Here is a 16,893-nt window from a genome sequence, read left to right as displayed (position 1 = left end):
CCTTTCACCTTCAAACAGAAGCCATGGGCGTCATGGAAGAATGAATTGAGTGTCATTAATATCTTGAATGTGCCATTACTTACACCTTCCCATGGTTCCAGGAGGCTTCAAACCAAACAGAAGCCTACTTAGAATCTGTTCGATGAATTTATGTACAAGAAAAGAATTTAAGGATCTTGGCTATAGAGTTGACAGAAACATAAAAGAACCCAGAAAATCAGCATGCCATCCCATGTTATAAAGCAAAGCCACCACATAAATTATTAGCAATTACTCAAAAGTCTGTGGGTTCAGGTCTTGGAGTTTCTGGAGTTCCACTGTACACATCTCCAAAATGAAGATCCAATTCTCCAGTCTCTATGTCTTCCAGGTCGGTGACTCGGGACAACTTTCCGAATTCACTCCACTCCATGTGTTGTTGCTCCTCTGAGCTTCTTTCTGAGACATTATCATAGTGATTCTTCATACTAGTGTACCTGTTGAAATCAGGTGGCTCCATGAAACTTGTTTGGGATTGTGCACGAGATTCGACATTTCTAGCCCACCACTGGCCATTAATGGTAGGATTTACACTGTTGAAACCTTGATGCTGAAATATGCTTTCGCGAAGGATGGGAGCCGATGTGGATGCCCCAAGATGAGTCTGTGATCGATCCTCATGATGGTCTTCTTTCCAGTAGTCTTCATATCTTCCTTCTCCTCGAGTGAAGCTGGGTGGCATCCAATATTCTCTGGAGTTCTGCTCTATATGTTCAGATGGTTCTTCAGGGATCTTTCCTGAGTCATTGGCTACATTTTGTGGTGCATTTGTATAATAATGATCAAGTAGGTAAGGGAAGTTTCTTTGATGTTCATCTAGCCATAGAAAATCCATCCAATTAGCAGTTCCCGAATTCGGGCGGGGTAGATCCCTCGGAAATATCCCACTCCTGTCTCGATGACCGACCAAATTGCGACTTCCTTGAAACATTTCATGTGGCTGATATACATGTCCCCGTTGCTGCAACATTTTTTTCCTAAAAGTTCGTAGATTTGACAGGAACTGCTTTCCCTGAGCATTTGGTTCCCATGCAGGATAGTTACTACAGAAACTGCAGAAAGAACGCAACTTAATGTGTGAGGATTCAGAGGCAGCAAAGAAAATTTAAAGAAAATAGTTTGAATGTCACATTTTCAAGATTCACACAAAACACTGTACTAATCAAGTTCACGAAATGCTAATCTTCAGAGAAAGTACATTCTATTCCTGTTGGTCACTCAAATTAAAGCAGGTTGAACAGTTGAAACAAAGAAAGTGAAAGAGAGGTTCATATAAAAACGATAAATATCAATCCAGGTCTCTCTTTCTCTTTTATCATCTACATATTTTACACCAAAAAGTTAACGAAGCTGCTAAAAGTAAGAACGGGATGTCAGAAACACTTGCATAATGTAGAGGTTCATTGCCTGTACTGGACTGCCTTCTCTACAACGTCATGAAAATGCAGGGGATACTTTTGCAGGTATGCATTTAAAATCAGAAGAGTTAAATAAATATTTCCAAGGATGGAATTCAGCATAAAGAAACAATCACAATATGCACCAACCACATAAAGGTCAAGAAAAGCTGATGATCATACCTTAAGAATGATTTCTCCATTTTCCCCTGGGAGCTCCTCTCAGCGCCTGGTGAATTATGTGGCGACCCATAACTGCTATTTCCATGTTTTTGGAAGTCGAAGGCACTGAAACTGCAGAAGACAATGAAGCAGCCAAAAACGTTTTGAACTGAAATCAAGAATAATACATTAAGAGAAGCCACATCACATTTCTGATAGGCCCCCAATTAGTAATGTGTAGGAGGAGAAGTGTCAGGGGAAGGGACTAATGTAATGTATGGGGTCAGGCCCTATAATTTATTTAGAGGACGGGTATTTAAACAAGTATATAGGAAGTCCTTTTGAGAAAAGGGGGAGTTGTGCTTATGCTTACGTTTTGGTGGTATGGTTTAGAAATAAACAAGGAACTCTTTGAATTTTCCACAGGCTTTACTTCTCTAACTCTTTGAATCTCATTTGACTCTTTCATGCAGTAAGACTTAAATCATTAAATGTAAGGAAAGAGTGAAGATTATAATACTATTGAAGAAACATAATAACCTGCAAACATGACCAACACCTTCAATATGCACTGTGAAGTCTGCAATAAACTGCAAAATATCATCCACCCTCTGCAAATATAAAAATATCAGTGACTGAAAGACAGCGGCCACAGTAAAATGAGATGAAATGTGGTCTCTAAAAGCTGGCAACCTCTGGAACAACGAACACGAGCAAGAATGGGGTGAGAAAAATGGAGACCATCTCCTCAAGCAACATCATTCCTGTGTACTGCATCAGAAAAGGCTCATGAGAGAGAAATAACGGGAGAAGATTGCAGCCTCAATGACAATATTGAAAAACAAGAAAAGAAAAGGAGCTTTGTATTTCGAACAGAAGGAAGCAAAAAAAGAATTTACTTTTAATGACTTAGAGACAGGATAATACTCCAGAAGAAGCATTACCATAAAAGCAGCACAGTTTAGACTTTAATGCATCCTAATATTATCAAAAGCACAAAAATTTTCATCCAACTATTAGACTGAGAGATGAGAGTAATAGATAGAGATATAATAAGCCGATGATCAAAGGAGTTATTAAATTGCACATCTTCTAACTTACAGCATCCAAAAGGCAAACCCAGTTTTTATTGACATACCACTCAAAGTAAATCTACAAGATGATAAGCCACCACAAATGCATATGAAAGGAAATAGCTTAGGGGAAACGGTAGATTCTGAGTTAGTAAGGAGGGGCCCACTTTGGTATCTAAGTCATGTGATATAAGAGAGTTGTGCACAAGGGCATTTAGAGAATATGAGTAAGAAAGAGGGTAGGCTTTTGTGAACTGAGGTAGTTAGGTTTGGGAGAGAAGGGGGAGTTCTCTAACCTTTCGTGAATTGTACTCTCTTTGTTGATTAAATGTTGAGTTCTACCATAAAACCAAGATGGTGTGAGTGAAAAGTAGCCAGTTCAAAATCTCACACCAGCCACTCAGAGAAAGAGATGAATTGCTAGCAAATTTACCTGGAAAAGGGTTTCGAATTCTAGTCGGACAACCTCAGAATTTTCTTTGCCGCGCCATCTCTTTGGCATATAATGAGTATGCTGAACAACCATAGACATTGCCCCCTCAGGATCTAGAATTAAAATCTCATCTGTAACTGCTGCCCGACTAATAGCAGTAATAGTTCCAAAAACAGCAGCATACCAGAGGAGGTTGCGACCAAAAATCTGAATGGTAGAAGAAATATATATTTAGATTAAACGTATAAAGTTAATAATTTCATGGGCTGAGAGTAAATGAAATGTATATTACATGGCCCTCCAGTAAAGATTCCTCCAGAAAAGCAATGATGATCAGAATTGCAGCAAAGCCACCAAATACAAATGAGATAAACTTTGCAATTATCGAAATAATAGGAGTGGGAAATTGCTGTAGATACTCTGAAGCATGAAGCACACTGCTATTGATCCGGTGCTTGAACAAATGCTCGACCTGCCAAAGATATGGCAGAAATTACAATATTGCATGATATAAATATCTCTCCCCTCCCTCCCCTCCCTTTTTCTGTTATGTCATAATCATTATCTGTCACACGTTACAGCCTAAATCTTCCTTTGTTATGCCATAGTCATTATCTCTCACAAGTTTCAACCTAAATGTTTCCAACATGACTTTTCAAAAATGACTAGCAAATAGGATACTTGAGCACTTGAATGTTAAAAAAATAGATCTTAGTTAAAAAAATCTGAATAGTAATGGTACCTCATTAAACTCCCTAAAAATCCACTTTGATAAATTTGACCACCTTCGGGATGATGCTGTACTTGGGTGGTTATAGAACTGTTCAGCATGCCTCAAAAAGAGGTATACCAACATGAATATGACAAGAAATGGAGAAAGCAGGAGCATCACTACTCCAACTACCGTAAGCCTTTTCTTTAATGTTCTAGGATTGGATATGAACTCCCTTCTAACACAGTAATTACTGCAACAAGAATGTGCTTTAGTCAGTTCATATTCTACATATCAGGCAGAAAATCTTTAAAATGTTTAAGACTAAAAACCCCCATTTGGTAAAGAATAAGTAGGAAAGCAAGCTTACATTAATTCAAGCTTCAGATCTTAAAAATATTATATCCTAGGCCAATACATAAATTTTCCAGGGTGAAGGTGAGAGATATAAAATGGTTAATGATATAGATGGGATAACATTATATTTTTTGTCAAGAAAATCTTACATACACATGGCATACAAGAGACATTTTCTAAATAATAGAGAGAAATGTTTTCAGTAATGAACGTACCGATCGAACATGCTCTGTAGTATGCACCAATTTAAGGTCCATTCAAGACTTTTTGTCAATGTTAGTCGATAATGCTTGCCAGAAGAGTCAAATTTCACAGCCGGGCCAGCACCTGGAACCCACTTGGAGATTGGAAAAGCAAGAACTCCTTTGTTAAGCATTCCAATCAGGTAGTTCTCTTTCCGCATCAAGCGCATGATCACATCATGAGCAGAAAGATCCTTAGCCACACAAAGCTGACAAGTACTTTGAAGCTCAACAACTTTCTCAAGAATTGTTGCCCATGGCATAGTTTTGATTTCATTGTCAGATATGTGAAGTCTTCAAAAAAAAAAAAAAAAAAAAAAAAAAGACTGGGTATTACTATGATCACGTAATCAAGTAATTAAAAGGGGAAAGAAATATTTTAAAAGCATTAAATATAATTGATAAGTTAACAAACCTGTTGTAATAAAAGTGGCGGATACCTAAAATGTCCTTAAGCTGTGCAAAAAACCTCAAAAAGCAGAAGACCCAATAAACAGAAAATATGCCTAAATATCCAAGGATGATAGCTTTAGAAAGAGTAATGTGGTGTAAGGGATGCTCGTGAAGAGCTTCCTTGGCAAGATCACATGGTTTAGTTCCAGACTCTACTGCATCCATCCCACACTTGGCATTACGGAGACCATTCCAATCAACATATAATAAGAAAAATGCTGAGAAACATATGGTAAAGCCAAGACTCAGAAGCTCTACTATCCACTTTGTTATGATGCACCAAAGCCCTTTGTCACAGTAATAGCTATAGAGCCTTTCAAAGAATAGGTCCAAGTCAGCTATTGGTTCCACATTTAAACGCTCCCCACTAAGAAGCCCAGTAGGGCTCTCACTACCAGGACTTGGCTCTCTTCCAAAGAAGGATAGTTCAATCTCTGGTGGCACATCCTTAAGCAAAGCAGATGTTAAAGATGATTCACCACGGGCTTTCCATCTAAAAATTCCAACATTATCTGTACCCTTTCTTCCACTGAGCATCATTCAGTAAGATGGACAGTGGGCAGATACAGCATGTCCATTCCCTGAAAAACAAATGATAGTTTATCTCATGGTTTAGGGTTGTGCAAGCCACGGAAGAAGTTAAAAGAGATAGCAAAGAGAAATGTTTGAGCTACCAATGGTCAAAATAAGTAAGTACAAAAGAAGGTAGCCTATAGAGGTAATTATACATCAAAAATCAACCACCATTTTGTATTGGTGGTCAACAGTAACTTAAGTAAAGGGGTCGTGGACGCACTTCTCAAGCTTGATAGAATAAAGCAACGAAAATCTCCAATAAGAAGTTAGGAACTGACAAAGTAAATACATTTAACTTCACATAGTAAGTATAGCCATTAACATGATACTTTATCTATAAAAAAAACTGCCACATCAAGAACCCTTAAACAAGCAATCAAATTAGAGTTCATACAGTCTGAACATCTAGAAATATTTTAAGAAACAAGCAGGGGAAAGATCTTTAGGATGAAGTCCTCAGACAACTTAATCTTAAATCATTCACCAATTACATAATTCATCCTCCAAGAATTCACTCCATTTGAATTCAACAAAGTCCAAAATGGAAGATTTTCATAGAATAAGATGTATTTTGTAGAGGGGTTTTCCACAACATGCAACAAATAGGTCGTGCGCAGGAATTAACATATCATATGCAGAAGCAAAAAATATAAGAAAGTTCAGAGCAACACATTTAAATGCAAACCTATTAATGTGTTGCCTGCAGATGCAAAATGATATCATTCATAGTACATAGTCAAACTTCTGTTTCTTACCTTTGCTGCAGATGCAAAATGAGCATGCTTAGACAGAAGTTTAAAAAAATAAATAAATAAAAGGAAGGGAAAACCACTGCGCAAAGCTGCTAGAGATTAATGAAAATATCGCTCCTTACCCAAGAGTGTGGTAACCAGTCTTTTAATTTCCTCCTTTACATAATTAGTAACCATATAGTTCAACTTGGAGGACAATAATATAGAGGGTTAAGAGATGAGTTCTTTTATTTTATATTTTTTTATGAAGAGGGTCAAGAAATAAGTTGGTTATTATAAAAAATGATTTTATAAGTAAATGTAAGCACATGAAAGTTTTCTGGATAGATGGTGGATGGGTAGTAGAACCTCTATTTGGTTCTCGTAGATGGCATTGAGACTACAAATTTAGAGGATAACAGGACTCTTCAAGGATAGAGGTCAGCTAATCTCCAGCGCCTAGTACAAAACAATATAGACTTGGATAGCACATTGGTGGTTCTTGGCTCAACTATTTGTAGAACATTTGCTCAACCTTATTTTCATTCATCATGACACTATAACTTATACCAATGCACCATCTAATAAAGTCTGAAATCGAATAGCTCAATATTTGAGAATTAAAACTGGTAGTGTCAAACTGGATGCCATGTCTTGTAAGGCATGTCTTAAATTGACAAGCTAATTTTCTTCTGGATAGGATTTAAAATGATAAAACTTCAGGAAAGCAAGCGATGGAAGTACAAAAGAACGTGAACGGTTAAGAAAACAAAAGAAAGCGTTGAGAGTCTGAATATAGGCATATTCATTTATTTAAATTACTCGTCTTGAGAAAGGGTGAGGAGGGGGAAGAACCCAGCTGATCATGCAACATGAATCATATGCCATAATCGGTTAAGTCAGAAATTCTCGGACGAAGAACCAGAACAAAAGGTATGTATGTATGTATATATATATATATGAATCATCAATAACAATTCCAAATATGGTATTTTCAGTTGCCGACTACAAATTCCAAAAGAAGCTAGCTCGAATAACATTCAAACTCCAATGAATATCAAACGACACACACAAACTAATGATCATCAGGAAAAATCAAGAGGAAGCAACAAGCAACTAGGTTTGGTGTGAGCTTGAGGCTTACCTTCAAAAAAGCATCAATGAAGGGGACAAAGCAGATGGAGAGAACACAAACCCAAGTCGAAATTACTACTTTGGATGATAGGGAGAGACAAATATCGGCCAAAGAACAGCGGTGAATCAAAGAATTCAAATGACGACAAATAGCTCGAAGGCAATCCGTATAAACACAAGCGAAATTTGAGAAGTCGAAGGTAGAGGGAGTAATCAAAGAAGACGGAGGAAGAAAATCAAAGGGGCGTTTTGATTGTGGGTTGCGTGTAAGAAAAGAGGATTTTTTACAGAATTAATCTGCTGTAGCCTGCAGGAGTTGGACTAAGTCGAGAGTTTTGTGTGTGTCAACAATATAGCTCGAAATAAGAAACAATATGAGAGTCCCAGAAGAAACGTGAACTTGGGTAATTTCCTTACCCTCTCCTCTTCTCTCCTCTTCTCAGGAGCCTTAATCGAGCAGACTGCTATCTGCCCCTCTTTTTCTACCAAGCTTCCAATTCCACAATTTGTAAAAAGATTCAATTTTTATAAATCTCTATATACAATTCAAAGAGATAATAGCTTTTAATCTTCATAATTCTAAAAACTATTATTTACCCATGTGAAAAAAGTTTATTTTTAATTGAAAATTTTTGTACTTTTGTTCATACGTGTTGTGTTGTTGGTTATAATATTAATAAGAGAATTGAAAAATCAGTTCTTATTTTTTTTTTACTTTTGTTGGTATTTATTTACGTGATCAAAATTAATGAAAGTTTTTTTTAAAAAAAAAATTACATTATTTTGAGTGAAGGAGAACCCAATCTTGGTATTGTATAGGATGAGAGAATCAGATTCTCCATTTTTTTTAATGGTACTTGTGGAAAATAATTCCTTAAAAAACTAGACAATTAAAAGTTGAAAAAATAATAATTTCGAATTAATCTTTGGATATTGGAGCTCGTATGAAGCAGGGTAAAAGATTGGGCTAGTGGGCTTTGGCCCGGAACGGACAGTGCTTCAGGCCCACGATCCGCATTTGAATTGTTCCAGCCTTGGGCTTCCCGCTGGCCCCATTCTATCTATTATCTGTGTCTTTTTTTTTTTCCTTAATTTTACCTAGCGGGTCATATGGGAAGTGATATTTCACAAATGTCCGATATTTGAAAATCTATATTATTAGGTTTAAAATCAGTTTTTTTAATCTCCAAAATTACTCTCAATCAATCTATGTAATTTTGATGTTTATGTAACTATCAAATTTAAGTTTCCCAACTAGTCCATTATGTTTGTTTAAATGACTTAATTTCCCAAAGAAATTATATGGGAAAGGAGATTGTACCAAATTTGAATAGTGTATATTTAATATACCAATCACAAACATCTCATGTTGATACAGTATGATAAATATATACCTGTCAAATAGATTATATAATATATATCTTGTATTGTTATATATTAAACTATTATGTTACATAATAAATACCTATGTTCGATTAATCGATCGAACATAGCATGCTTCATAATATATGTCATCTACATTGGACTTGGGATATTGGAGATGACATATATTATTGAGAATTAAACTTTGAAGCACAACTCATAATATTAGGTATCTCACAACAAGTATTGATGTTTTTCGTGACGAAAAAAGGGTCAGGAAAGACCTTAAAAACGTATGGAAAATCTTTCTTAATTTACTATCATTAATTTGAGTTTGCGTTACATTATATTGTCATGTAAACTAATAATTTTTCCATGTTTATTGTTTATAAAATTATTTTGGTATTGATGAATGTACTGAACAAAATAAAATTTTGACAAGGCACAACATTGATCATTAAGAAAACCTCTCAAAGTTCACAATTTTTTTCTTTTAAAGGTTTTTAACTTTTTTTCGTGGTTGATCTCATCATCAATTTGTACAGAACATAAATTTTAACGCATTGAACACACTAAAAATATATATTTTTTCAATGATTGGTTAAACAAAAGTATACTCGAAGCAAAAATTTACCACACTTATTAATGTTTGTCTAAAGCCTAATTTCCGACGAAATATATTCTACGAAATTCATGGACAAAGCAAAGATAGAATTTATTTTCCTCGTTGATTTTACCTGAGAGAGAGTAAAAATTAAAATTACTTAGTTGTTTCTATTTTAGAAAAATCTTTAACATAGTACAAAGGGCCCCATTGCAACTGCAAATCAAACATATTGGTACTATGGTCTACTGTTTCTCTTCTTTTCCAGCGTCGGTATTGGTCTGTTACTCTATCGGTGATGAATAAACGACTTCCCTTCTCGTGGGCGTCCAAGATGTCTCTTCGTTGGCTGCAACTGAACAAAATTAAAAGGCAAGATACATTTGGGCTGAGATGAACGGAAAAAAAGGGAACGAGAAGGAATGTATATGATTATACAAGAGCACGAATATTTGTGGGAGGATACCTAAAATTTTGTGCCACGAGCATAATTGATATATATTTCTAGCAATAAAATTAATTAGTTAAAGATTAGTTTACTTAATCTAATCGAATTAAATAGTTTGACCCTATTCATAATTGATTTCTTTTTCAATTTTAAAAGTGTGTTTTTTTACCAAATTTTTTATATGTTTTTCATCTTTCTTCATATTTGGTCACATTTTAAAATAAAAAATTATTTTTTTTTCTGTTTTCAAAAATTGGTTTAGATTTTGGAAATATTTTTAAAAAATTTGATAACAAACAAAAGATTATCTAGATAGATAAAGTAGTTGTAAGCTCAATTTTAAAAAATAAAATGGTTATGGAAATTTGAGAATTTGTTTTTTGGATTAGAAAATAATTTGCCTGATTAGAGAGAATTTAAACACCATGATTCAAGATCTTTAAATTTAATGCACCAAATAATTATTAAAATCAATTGAAAGTAAAATATGCATAATCTGTTTAATGCAATAAATAAGCTTTTTTTTTTTTTTTTTCGAAAACATTATAAGTATTAGTATTTTACATAATGCAATAGAAAAGAATAAAAATTCCAGGGTGGCAGGTCCACGCTGAACATGACCACGTAACGTTGTTTGGATTCACGTTCCCCAAGATCCAAGGGAATCTCGTGCTAGTATTCTTTCAGCGGACAATCAGGCTAGACTAACCCTGTTTCCAAACAAGCCTACAAAATTTCGCGGGAAGCAACGTTCGCTCGGGCTGGCTTAGAGGTACAGTCCGAGTAAGTATGCTCGGGTCTGGCGCAAGTGTTGTTTTAGCGGATGGTCCGGCTATACTAACCCCGCTCCCAAACAACACAAGACATTTTCGCGGGAACGAACGGCATGTTTTGGCGGGAGACCCACGTGGCAAGCCTACACAGCGGCGCCAGCTCGTCATTCCCGCCAAAATACACACCATATATAAAGTCCTCAGAATTTGTACCCTAAATCACCTAGGGTTCTTTCTCCTTTCCCTTCTTCCACACGGATTTATCTTACAATCTGTAACAATGGACGCTTCAGAGACAACTTCTTCCTCATCCATACGGTTCCGGTCGAAGAAAACTTTTCATTCAAACTCTAAATCCCTACTTCCGGATCAACAATCTGTGAGTTCCATGACGCCAGAGAAGCCAGCTGAGCTATCTACCAGAACTCGGAACCGTAAAGTTGCTCTATCGATCAAAGAGGTCCGGAAAGCTGCGGAGAGCGTCCGTGAATCTAATAAGCAGCAGCCCCCTGATCGGACTGGAATGAGGAAATCGGTCAGAAGGCAGATAGATTCGTGGCCGGATGTGACCCCAGCCAATAGATCTAAGTCTGCCATCGATAAGCCAATGGAAATACCCGAGAAGTAAGTCTTCTTTGTTAGTTTGGTTGCTCTGCCCTAGATCTACTTTGAACTGTTGGTGAATGAGTATTGTTACTTTGGTGTTTGCAGATTTCAGATTCTGAGTTTGTTTTTCGATAGCTTGGACCGTGCAATGCGGTTGTTGCGGTTGAGAGGTTTAGCGTCCAATTTCTCTAATATATGCCCCAAGATAGAATACCTCACCGATAGGTAATTCTTCTGGCTTCTACGTTGCCTCTTCTCTCCATTATGGGATATTGTTGTCAATTTTGTCTTGAATCTACAGATTAATACAGAGTTTATAAGTTCCTTTAATAGATCTGTTTGTCTCAAATGATAATTAATTATGAACATCAAAGAATGTGGGCCTTGGTCAAACTGTATGATCCTTTTTGTGAAGTGAAATTATTTTAGTCCGGGTTTTCTCCTTTCCTGAAACTCTAGGAAGTCGAGCCACATAATATTGGCGAATCCTGTTGACTGTTTGCGGATCATTCTAGTTTACAACTACATGGTTTTTTTTTTTTTTTTTTTTGTATTTACTTCTGAGGCTTCTTTTATGACCTTTCGGAGAGCAATGTATAGACCTTGTGTTGTGTTTTCTGATTGCGAATTTGATGTCTTCGAGTGCAGGAGGTTTTCATATGGTCATTTGGCTCAATTGAAGTTTATTTTACCTGAAGCAATAGAACTTAAGAAGGTCCATGTCTTTGATGAGCGGACCAGTTGTATGAAGCCAGATCTTCACATATCTTTCAATTTGGGCGTGCTAGATAATCAAGAAAGCCTTGAAACTGGAAGTCAGAATTTGAATTTGAGAAAGTTGTTTTGCACACGGCTTTCAGAATTCGTGAGTTCTCATCCAGAGGTATACATCATTTGCTTTGATTTCAAATGCAGTATTTATTCGTATTTGTGGTCATTGTTCCCCACCTTAAAGAACACTATTTTTTTCAGTTATCCTCAATTTGAGCTTGGAAACTGTTTGTCACATAGACCTAAATATCTACGCAACCTTGTGTATTCTGCACTAGCACTTAGATGGGGTCAAAGGATCCCCAATCAATTGCCGGACCTGGGGAATGAATCCCAGAATGTTAGTTCTCTCTATGAAAATTGGTCCCAAATGTGGAAACATGGTGATCCCTTAGTATTATCTCTTAATATTATGGTCAGTACAGAATTGTCTTTTTAAAAAATGCATTAATGCTTTCTGGATGTTGCTTTTAACGAATTGTATAGTGTAGCAATAAAGTTGGTGATAGGCCACTGACTTCAAAGTTTATAGTTATCGTTTGTATCATGGCCATTCAAAATCGCTTGATTTCTATTTCTATTCTGAAGTCGCAAATATTTTATGATCTAAGAAGCCATGTTTCTGTATGTAGATTGACGAAGTTCCAAAGGGTTTGCTGCCGGAGCCATTCAATCGCTCAAGCCAAGATCTTTTCCGGAAAACCAACTCTCTATCTCCTGTCGAGACAGCTCCTGAACAACCAGCAATATCATCAACAAATGACGCGGAGGGAATTCCCTTTAACCATTCCGAAGAAAGTCTAGGTTTCCGTATAGTTAAATCTACGGTGCCCAGGACTGTTGTTGACCCGAGTAAACAGAAGAATTTAATTGGGGCATCTCATTTTTCACAATCATTTAGCCGGCGTTTCTCTCAAAAAGTTGTTAGCAGAGAAGTGGAGAAAACTGACCAAGCTACAAGGCCTTGTGCCCAAAATCCATCTCATTCTGATGCTGAGACTAATATCAAGACGGAGTTTTGTAATGCAGTACCTTCTTCTAAGCCTCTCTCCCCAGTTAAACTACCTTCCAACTCAACCTGTGATTCCAATTATTTTGAAAACTATGCTTCTCCAATTCGTGTTTCAGCACCGCCCCTTCCCTCAACTCCTATTGATATGGCAGTCAGAGGTACCTCGACAAATGAAGATTACCCATCTGCAAAAACTAACGATATTGATTCAACTCCTGCAAAACTTGTTTCAACACCAGTTCGGCTGATGGCTATCACGCCTGCAATGCCTCCACCAAAAAGAAGTTCTAGGAGTCCTCATGATGATTCTTCTTGGTCAGCAAACAAGTTGATTAGGCGACCACCCCGTTCCAGATCACTTATATTTGACACTCCCACAAAGGAAGATAAAAATGAGGATGAAATAGATGATGGTACAAGCAGCACATCACTTGACGATGATATTTTAGATATTCTACCTCAGAGTCTTCTGCAATCGGTATGACCATTATCTGCTTTATATATATGCAATTTTCTCTTTGTTTGTGCTGACTGAAACTACCATTTAAGACTCTTGTAATCTGTTATGATATTTTCAGAATTTAGTTTATAAAATGTTAGTTTGTGGATGAAGCTACTCATTTGGTGGTCAGCATGGCTATGTATGTTTGCTGCAGTCTTAGGGATTGAATGTTAAGAATTTCTCGTGTTCTCAATTTGCAGATCAGAGAGAAAGAAAGGAAGGTAAAAGAAGAACAAACACCAGCAATATCACAAGCTAAGAGACGACGGAAGATGATTGCCAACCTGCCCAAACTCTTCAATGCTATTTATTTCTTATTCCACAAGCGTACAGTTATTACAAAGGAAGAGCTAATATTCAAAATAATCTCTGGCAATGTGGATATCGTCGACAGAAGTAAGCAAACAATGCATCTATCATACATAGATTCGAATTTGTTTTAGCACTTATCTGAAGCTGATTGATTTCACTTGTTATATACTCACAGGAGAAATTGAAGAGCAGCTAGCTTTGTTGCTTGAACTAGTTCCCGAATGGATTTCTGAGAAGTTGGCATCTAGTGGGGATTCACTACTGTGGTGAGCGTTGTTTACACTCTTAATACTTTATATAGTTTTGGAAAAGCAAAAACTTCTCTCCTGCAAAAACTCGAATCGCCATTACATACATATAGAAGATTTCCCATCAGGGTGTTACTTAAATCCTGTCTGGTTTGTTGTTGCAGCATCGATAGATTGTCAAGTGCTGAAATGGTACGTGCTCGGCTTGAAGAAGCCAAGTGAAGAAAGTAGCTTCGAAGCTGAAAACTTTATATAGTCCACCATTGTTTCAGTATCTAATCCCGTAGTGGTACCCAATTCAAATGGGAAGCCAAAGCCTCTATAATGCAAATTAACCAAAAGCGAAGAATACAAAGTTCTAATTGAAATAGCACCTTTTGTTTTTAGGTAAATATGCCCTTGACAATGACCATCTGTGTCACCTTGTTCTGTCTCTCTGTGCAAATTTAAACTACCAAAATTTCCAATGGTGTTCAAAGTTGATGCTTCTAATAAAATGTCATGGAACAATAACAAAACTTCCTTTGACGATTATAGGAGCTAGTCTTTATCATCTTTGAATCATTTGTAGCATTACAATTCAAATACCAAACTTTTTAATGCATTTGGAAGCACAACTCTTGTCTATGACAGAAGCTGAGAGTGTTTTGTGTAAATAAGTAAAAACCCAAGAGCCAAGGCAAGATGTCATATTCATTGCTACCCAGAGAAGCAGAAACTTCTTGTAATAATCGCTCCCTTCTGTCTCATCCATTTTCGAGCAAAGAAAACAGATATCCATGGTTGAAGTACAAGACCTATGGATAAACATTAATAAATATGATTTTAAACGTGAAATGTAGCACAGCCAGTCACAACTCAGATGAAGAATCCAATGGAGTTTTGGAAGCTTGCTCCCGTTAATATCTACGAACAAGAAGATGGGACAAGAGAGAACCAAGATTCTTAGTACAAAAACCAGCTGAATGGAAGGTTGGTGAGTATTTACTATTGGTGAGAGTGAAAATGAGGAGGCAAATAGTAGAATTTAGAACACCCCAGCACCCTTCTGTGGGCAAAAACAACTGGGGTGGAGCTTCTCCTTTGCTAGCCAGAAACATACCCCATGAGACTCTAGAACTGAGGTACCTCAACCTCAATTCCTCTCGTACTCGAGACGAAATCTTTCCTCTGCAAGGCGATGACGACGATTCCAGCTACTACTTGCCCGTCTCGTACACACCTCGACTGCAGCGTCTTGAAAAGTCGGAGAATATGAAAAGGAGTTCATTTTTGTCAAAGTTATCCTTGCCCTGGAGAGGGAAGAAAACATTTTTGGGCTCCAACTCAAGGAAGAAATGGTTCACGAGATGGGATTATCAGAACAGGTGGCCTCAGGGCTGGTGCTGATTATGTATCTCAGTTGTTCTGCAGTCGTATATGTCATATATTCCATACAAACAACTGAAAAAGTCATGTGTGTAAGAAAGCTAATGTGTCAATTGAATATAGACTTCATTGTTGTTACATAAGGCGAAATCATTGAGCCACTATTTTCATTCTGTTCAATGACAACTCACAAATATATTGTGCAGACCAACAGCTTGGAGAAGAGATAAAATGGAAGAGGAGACTAATGAACTTTAATTTATGAAAAGAGATGAGATTCTCGTGGTTGTGGATCCACCCTCTAATTGGTTACATTGGTCATTGAAAAATTAAGTCTATTGATCATTTGACTCAATGCAATCACTAGAAATAATATTTTGAATTTTAATTTCTTTAGAATTCTTAACCTTATAAACAAATGAAAGGGGATCAAACTAAAAATAATACATGTATTAACCTGATGTGGATATATATTTGGTGGGCGAAAAATAGATAGGAAATGATATTATAGAATTAGAACATATCACCTCATACTCTATATCATGTGTGAGAATATCCCCAAAAATATAATTACTCTCTACACGACTCATGTGGACCTTGATGTGATATTTATAGAATAGTAATTGTACAATTAGTAAGGAATTTGCAAGAAAGACCTTAACTTACTGGTTACAAAATCAACCAAACAACCAAAATAGATGATTCTATTAAGAGAATCAAAGTATTCAAGACAACCTTGCTACTGTTAGTATTTATTTAGATGGTGCGTTAAGGTATCTATAAAGGGCTAAATTTACGGTAACTCGTAAGCTATTTAACATGGTATCAGAGCAGGAGGTTCTGTGTTTGAACCTCTGGTTTAAGTACCAAAATCACAAAATATTGAAAATTAGATTTAAACATTTTTAATAGTTGTATCAAAATTTGTGATAATTTTATTCTTGGTTAGGAAGAGAAGTGGGAAGGAGATTTGAGAGAATTATGAACCAGGAACACAACCTTTTTATTTTGAAATTCTTTAAAATAATATATTTATTAGTTAAATATTGAAAAGCCTCTAAAAAATCTATTATTTTTTGTCTAAGGTTTTCAAAAAAACACTTTTTATCCCAAGTTTTTAAAAAATAAACGAAAAAGATACATATTTGTATATCAACAAGTCTCAAAAACCTCTAAAAAGTGTATTGTCTTTTATCAAAGGTATAAAATGTTTTTTTATCGAAGATTATGTTGAGAATGACTAATATGTCCTTACAAAACTTAGTCTTCTAGCTATTTTTAATATTGATAAAATTAGAATATGCTATTTTTAATTTTACTATTTTTTAAAAACCACCAAAAATAGTATACTGTTTCTATATAAATAAATACTTGTTTTTGTTTGAAAAGACACAGAGAAAATCCTTCTGAGCATGTTTATCGATTCCATTCGACCCGGCGAGTGCACGCCTGGATTCGAAGTTATGTTAACCTTGGGGAGCGATCGGCAAATATACGATGTAGCACCATGGTCGTGCCGTAATTGCTTTCAGGGTAGTGGCTTCATCCACGACACAACAAAATAATCGTTTTTCATCT

The 16,893-nt window shown here is 36.2% G+C and overlaps 2 protein-coding genes across 2 annotated transcripts; one reads left to right on the top strand and one right to left on the bottom strand.

Annotated features, from left to right (window-relative positions):
• Positions 1-30: 30 nt before the first annotated feature.
• APG9 (autophagy 9 (APG9)) lies at positions 31-7,801 on the bottom strand. The gene is made up of 10 exons (XM_088125239.1): positions 7,320-7,801; positions 4,831-5,449; positions 4,389-4,709; positions 3,847-4,069; positions 3,397-3,576; positions 3,105-3,311; positions 2,292-2,369; positions 2,139-2,209; positions 1,620-1,730; positions 31-1,091 (listed from the first exon to the last, which is right to left on the bottom strand). Exons 2-10 carry the CDS (start codon positions 5,406-5,408, stop codon positions 275-277), a joined length of 2,586 nt encoding a protein of 861 aa, XP_087981365.1. The 5' UTR covers positions 5,409-5,449; positions 7,320-7,801; the 3' UTR covers positions 31-274.
• A 2,906-nt stretch (positions 7,802-10,707) lies between these two features.
• CDT1A (CDT1-like protein A) lies at positions 10,708-14,481 on the top strand. Its single transcript, XM_022290357.2, has 7 exons — positions 10,708-11,120; positions 11,208-11,327; positions 11,751-11,985; positions 12,506-13,363; positions 13,588-13,783; positions 13,875-13,965; positions 14,112-14,481. Exons 1-7 carry the CDS (start codon positions 10,777-10,779, stop codon positions 14,167-14,169), a joined length of 1,902 nt encoding a protein of 633 aa, XP_022146049.1. The 5' UTR covers positions 10,708-10,776; the 3' UTR covers positions 14,170-14,481.
• Positions 14,482-16,893: the final 2,412 nt, after the last annotated feature.

Source organism: Momordica charantia (assembly GCF_013281855.1).
Source record: "Momordica charantia cultivar OHB3-1 chromosome 6 unlocalized genomic scaffold, Mcharantia_2.0 BLBB01000006.1, whole genome shotgun sequence".
NCBI classification, from domain to species: Eukaryota; Viridiplantae; Streptophyta; class Magnoliopsida; order Cucurbitales; family Cucurbitaceae; genus Momordica; species Momordica charantia.
The sequence above is the reverse complement of the archived record's forward strand: the minus strand, read 5'-3'. Positions and strand labels throughout refer to the sequence as shown.

Bases quoted from the DNA above. Each gene is read 5' to 3' on its own strand.
- APG9 (XM_088125239.1), bottom strand. From the start codon at position 5,408: ATGATGCTCAGTGGAAGAAAGGGTACAGATAATGTTGGAATTTTTAGA. The intron at 3,577-3,846 runs GTACCATTACTA...TATCTTTGGCAG, and splicing joins TTTTTAGGGAGTTTAATGAG to GTCGAGCATTTGTTCAAGCA. The intron at 1,731-2,138 runs GTTATTATGTTT...TGTCTTCTGCAG, and splicing joins GGTGTTGGTCATGTTTGCAG to TTTCAGTGCCTTCGACTTCC.
- CDT1A (XM_022290357.2), top strand. From the start codon at position 10,777: ATGGACGCTTCAGAGACAACTTCTTCCTCATCCATACGGTTCCGGTCG. The intron at 13,364-13,587 runs GTATGACCATTA...CTCAATTTGCAG, and splicing joins CTCAGAGTCTTCTGCAATCG to ATCAGAGAGAAAGAAAGGAA. The intron at 13,966-14,111 runs GTGAGCGTTGTT...TTGTTGTTGCAG, and splicing joins AGTGGGGATTCACTACTGTG to CATCGATAGATTGTCAAGTG.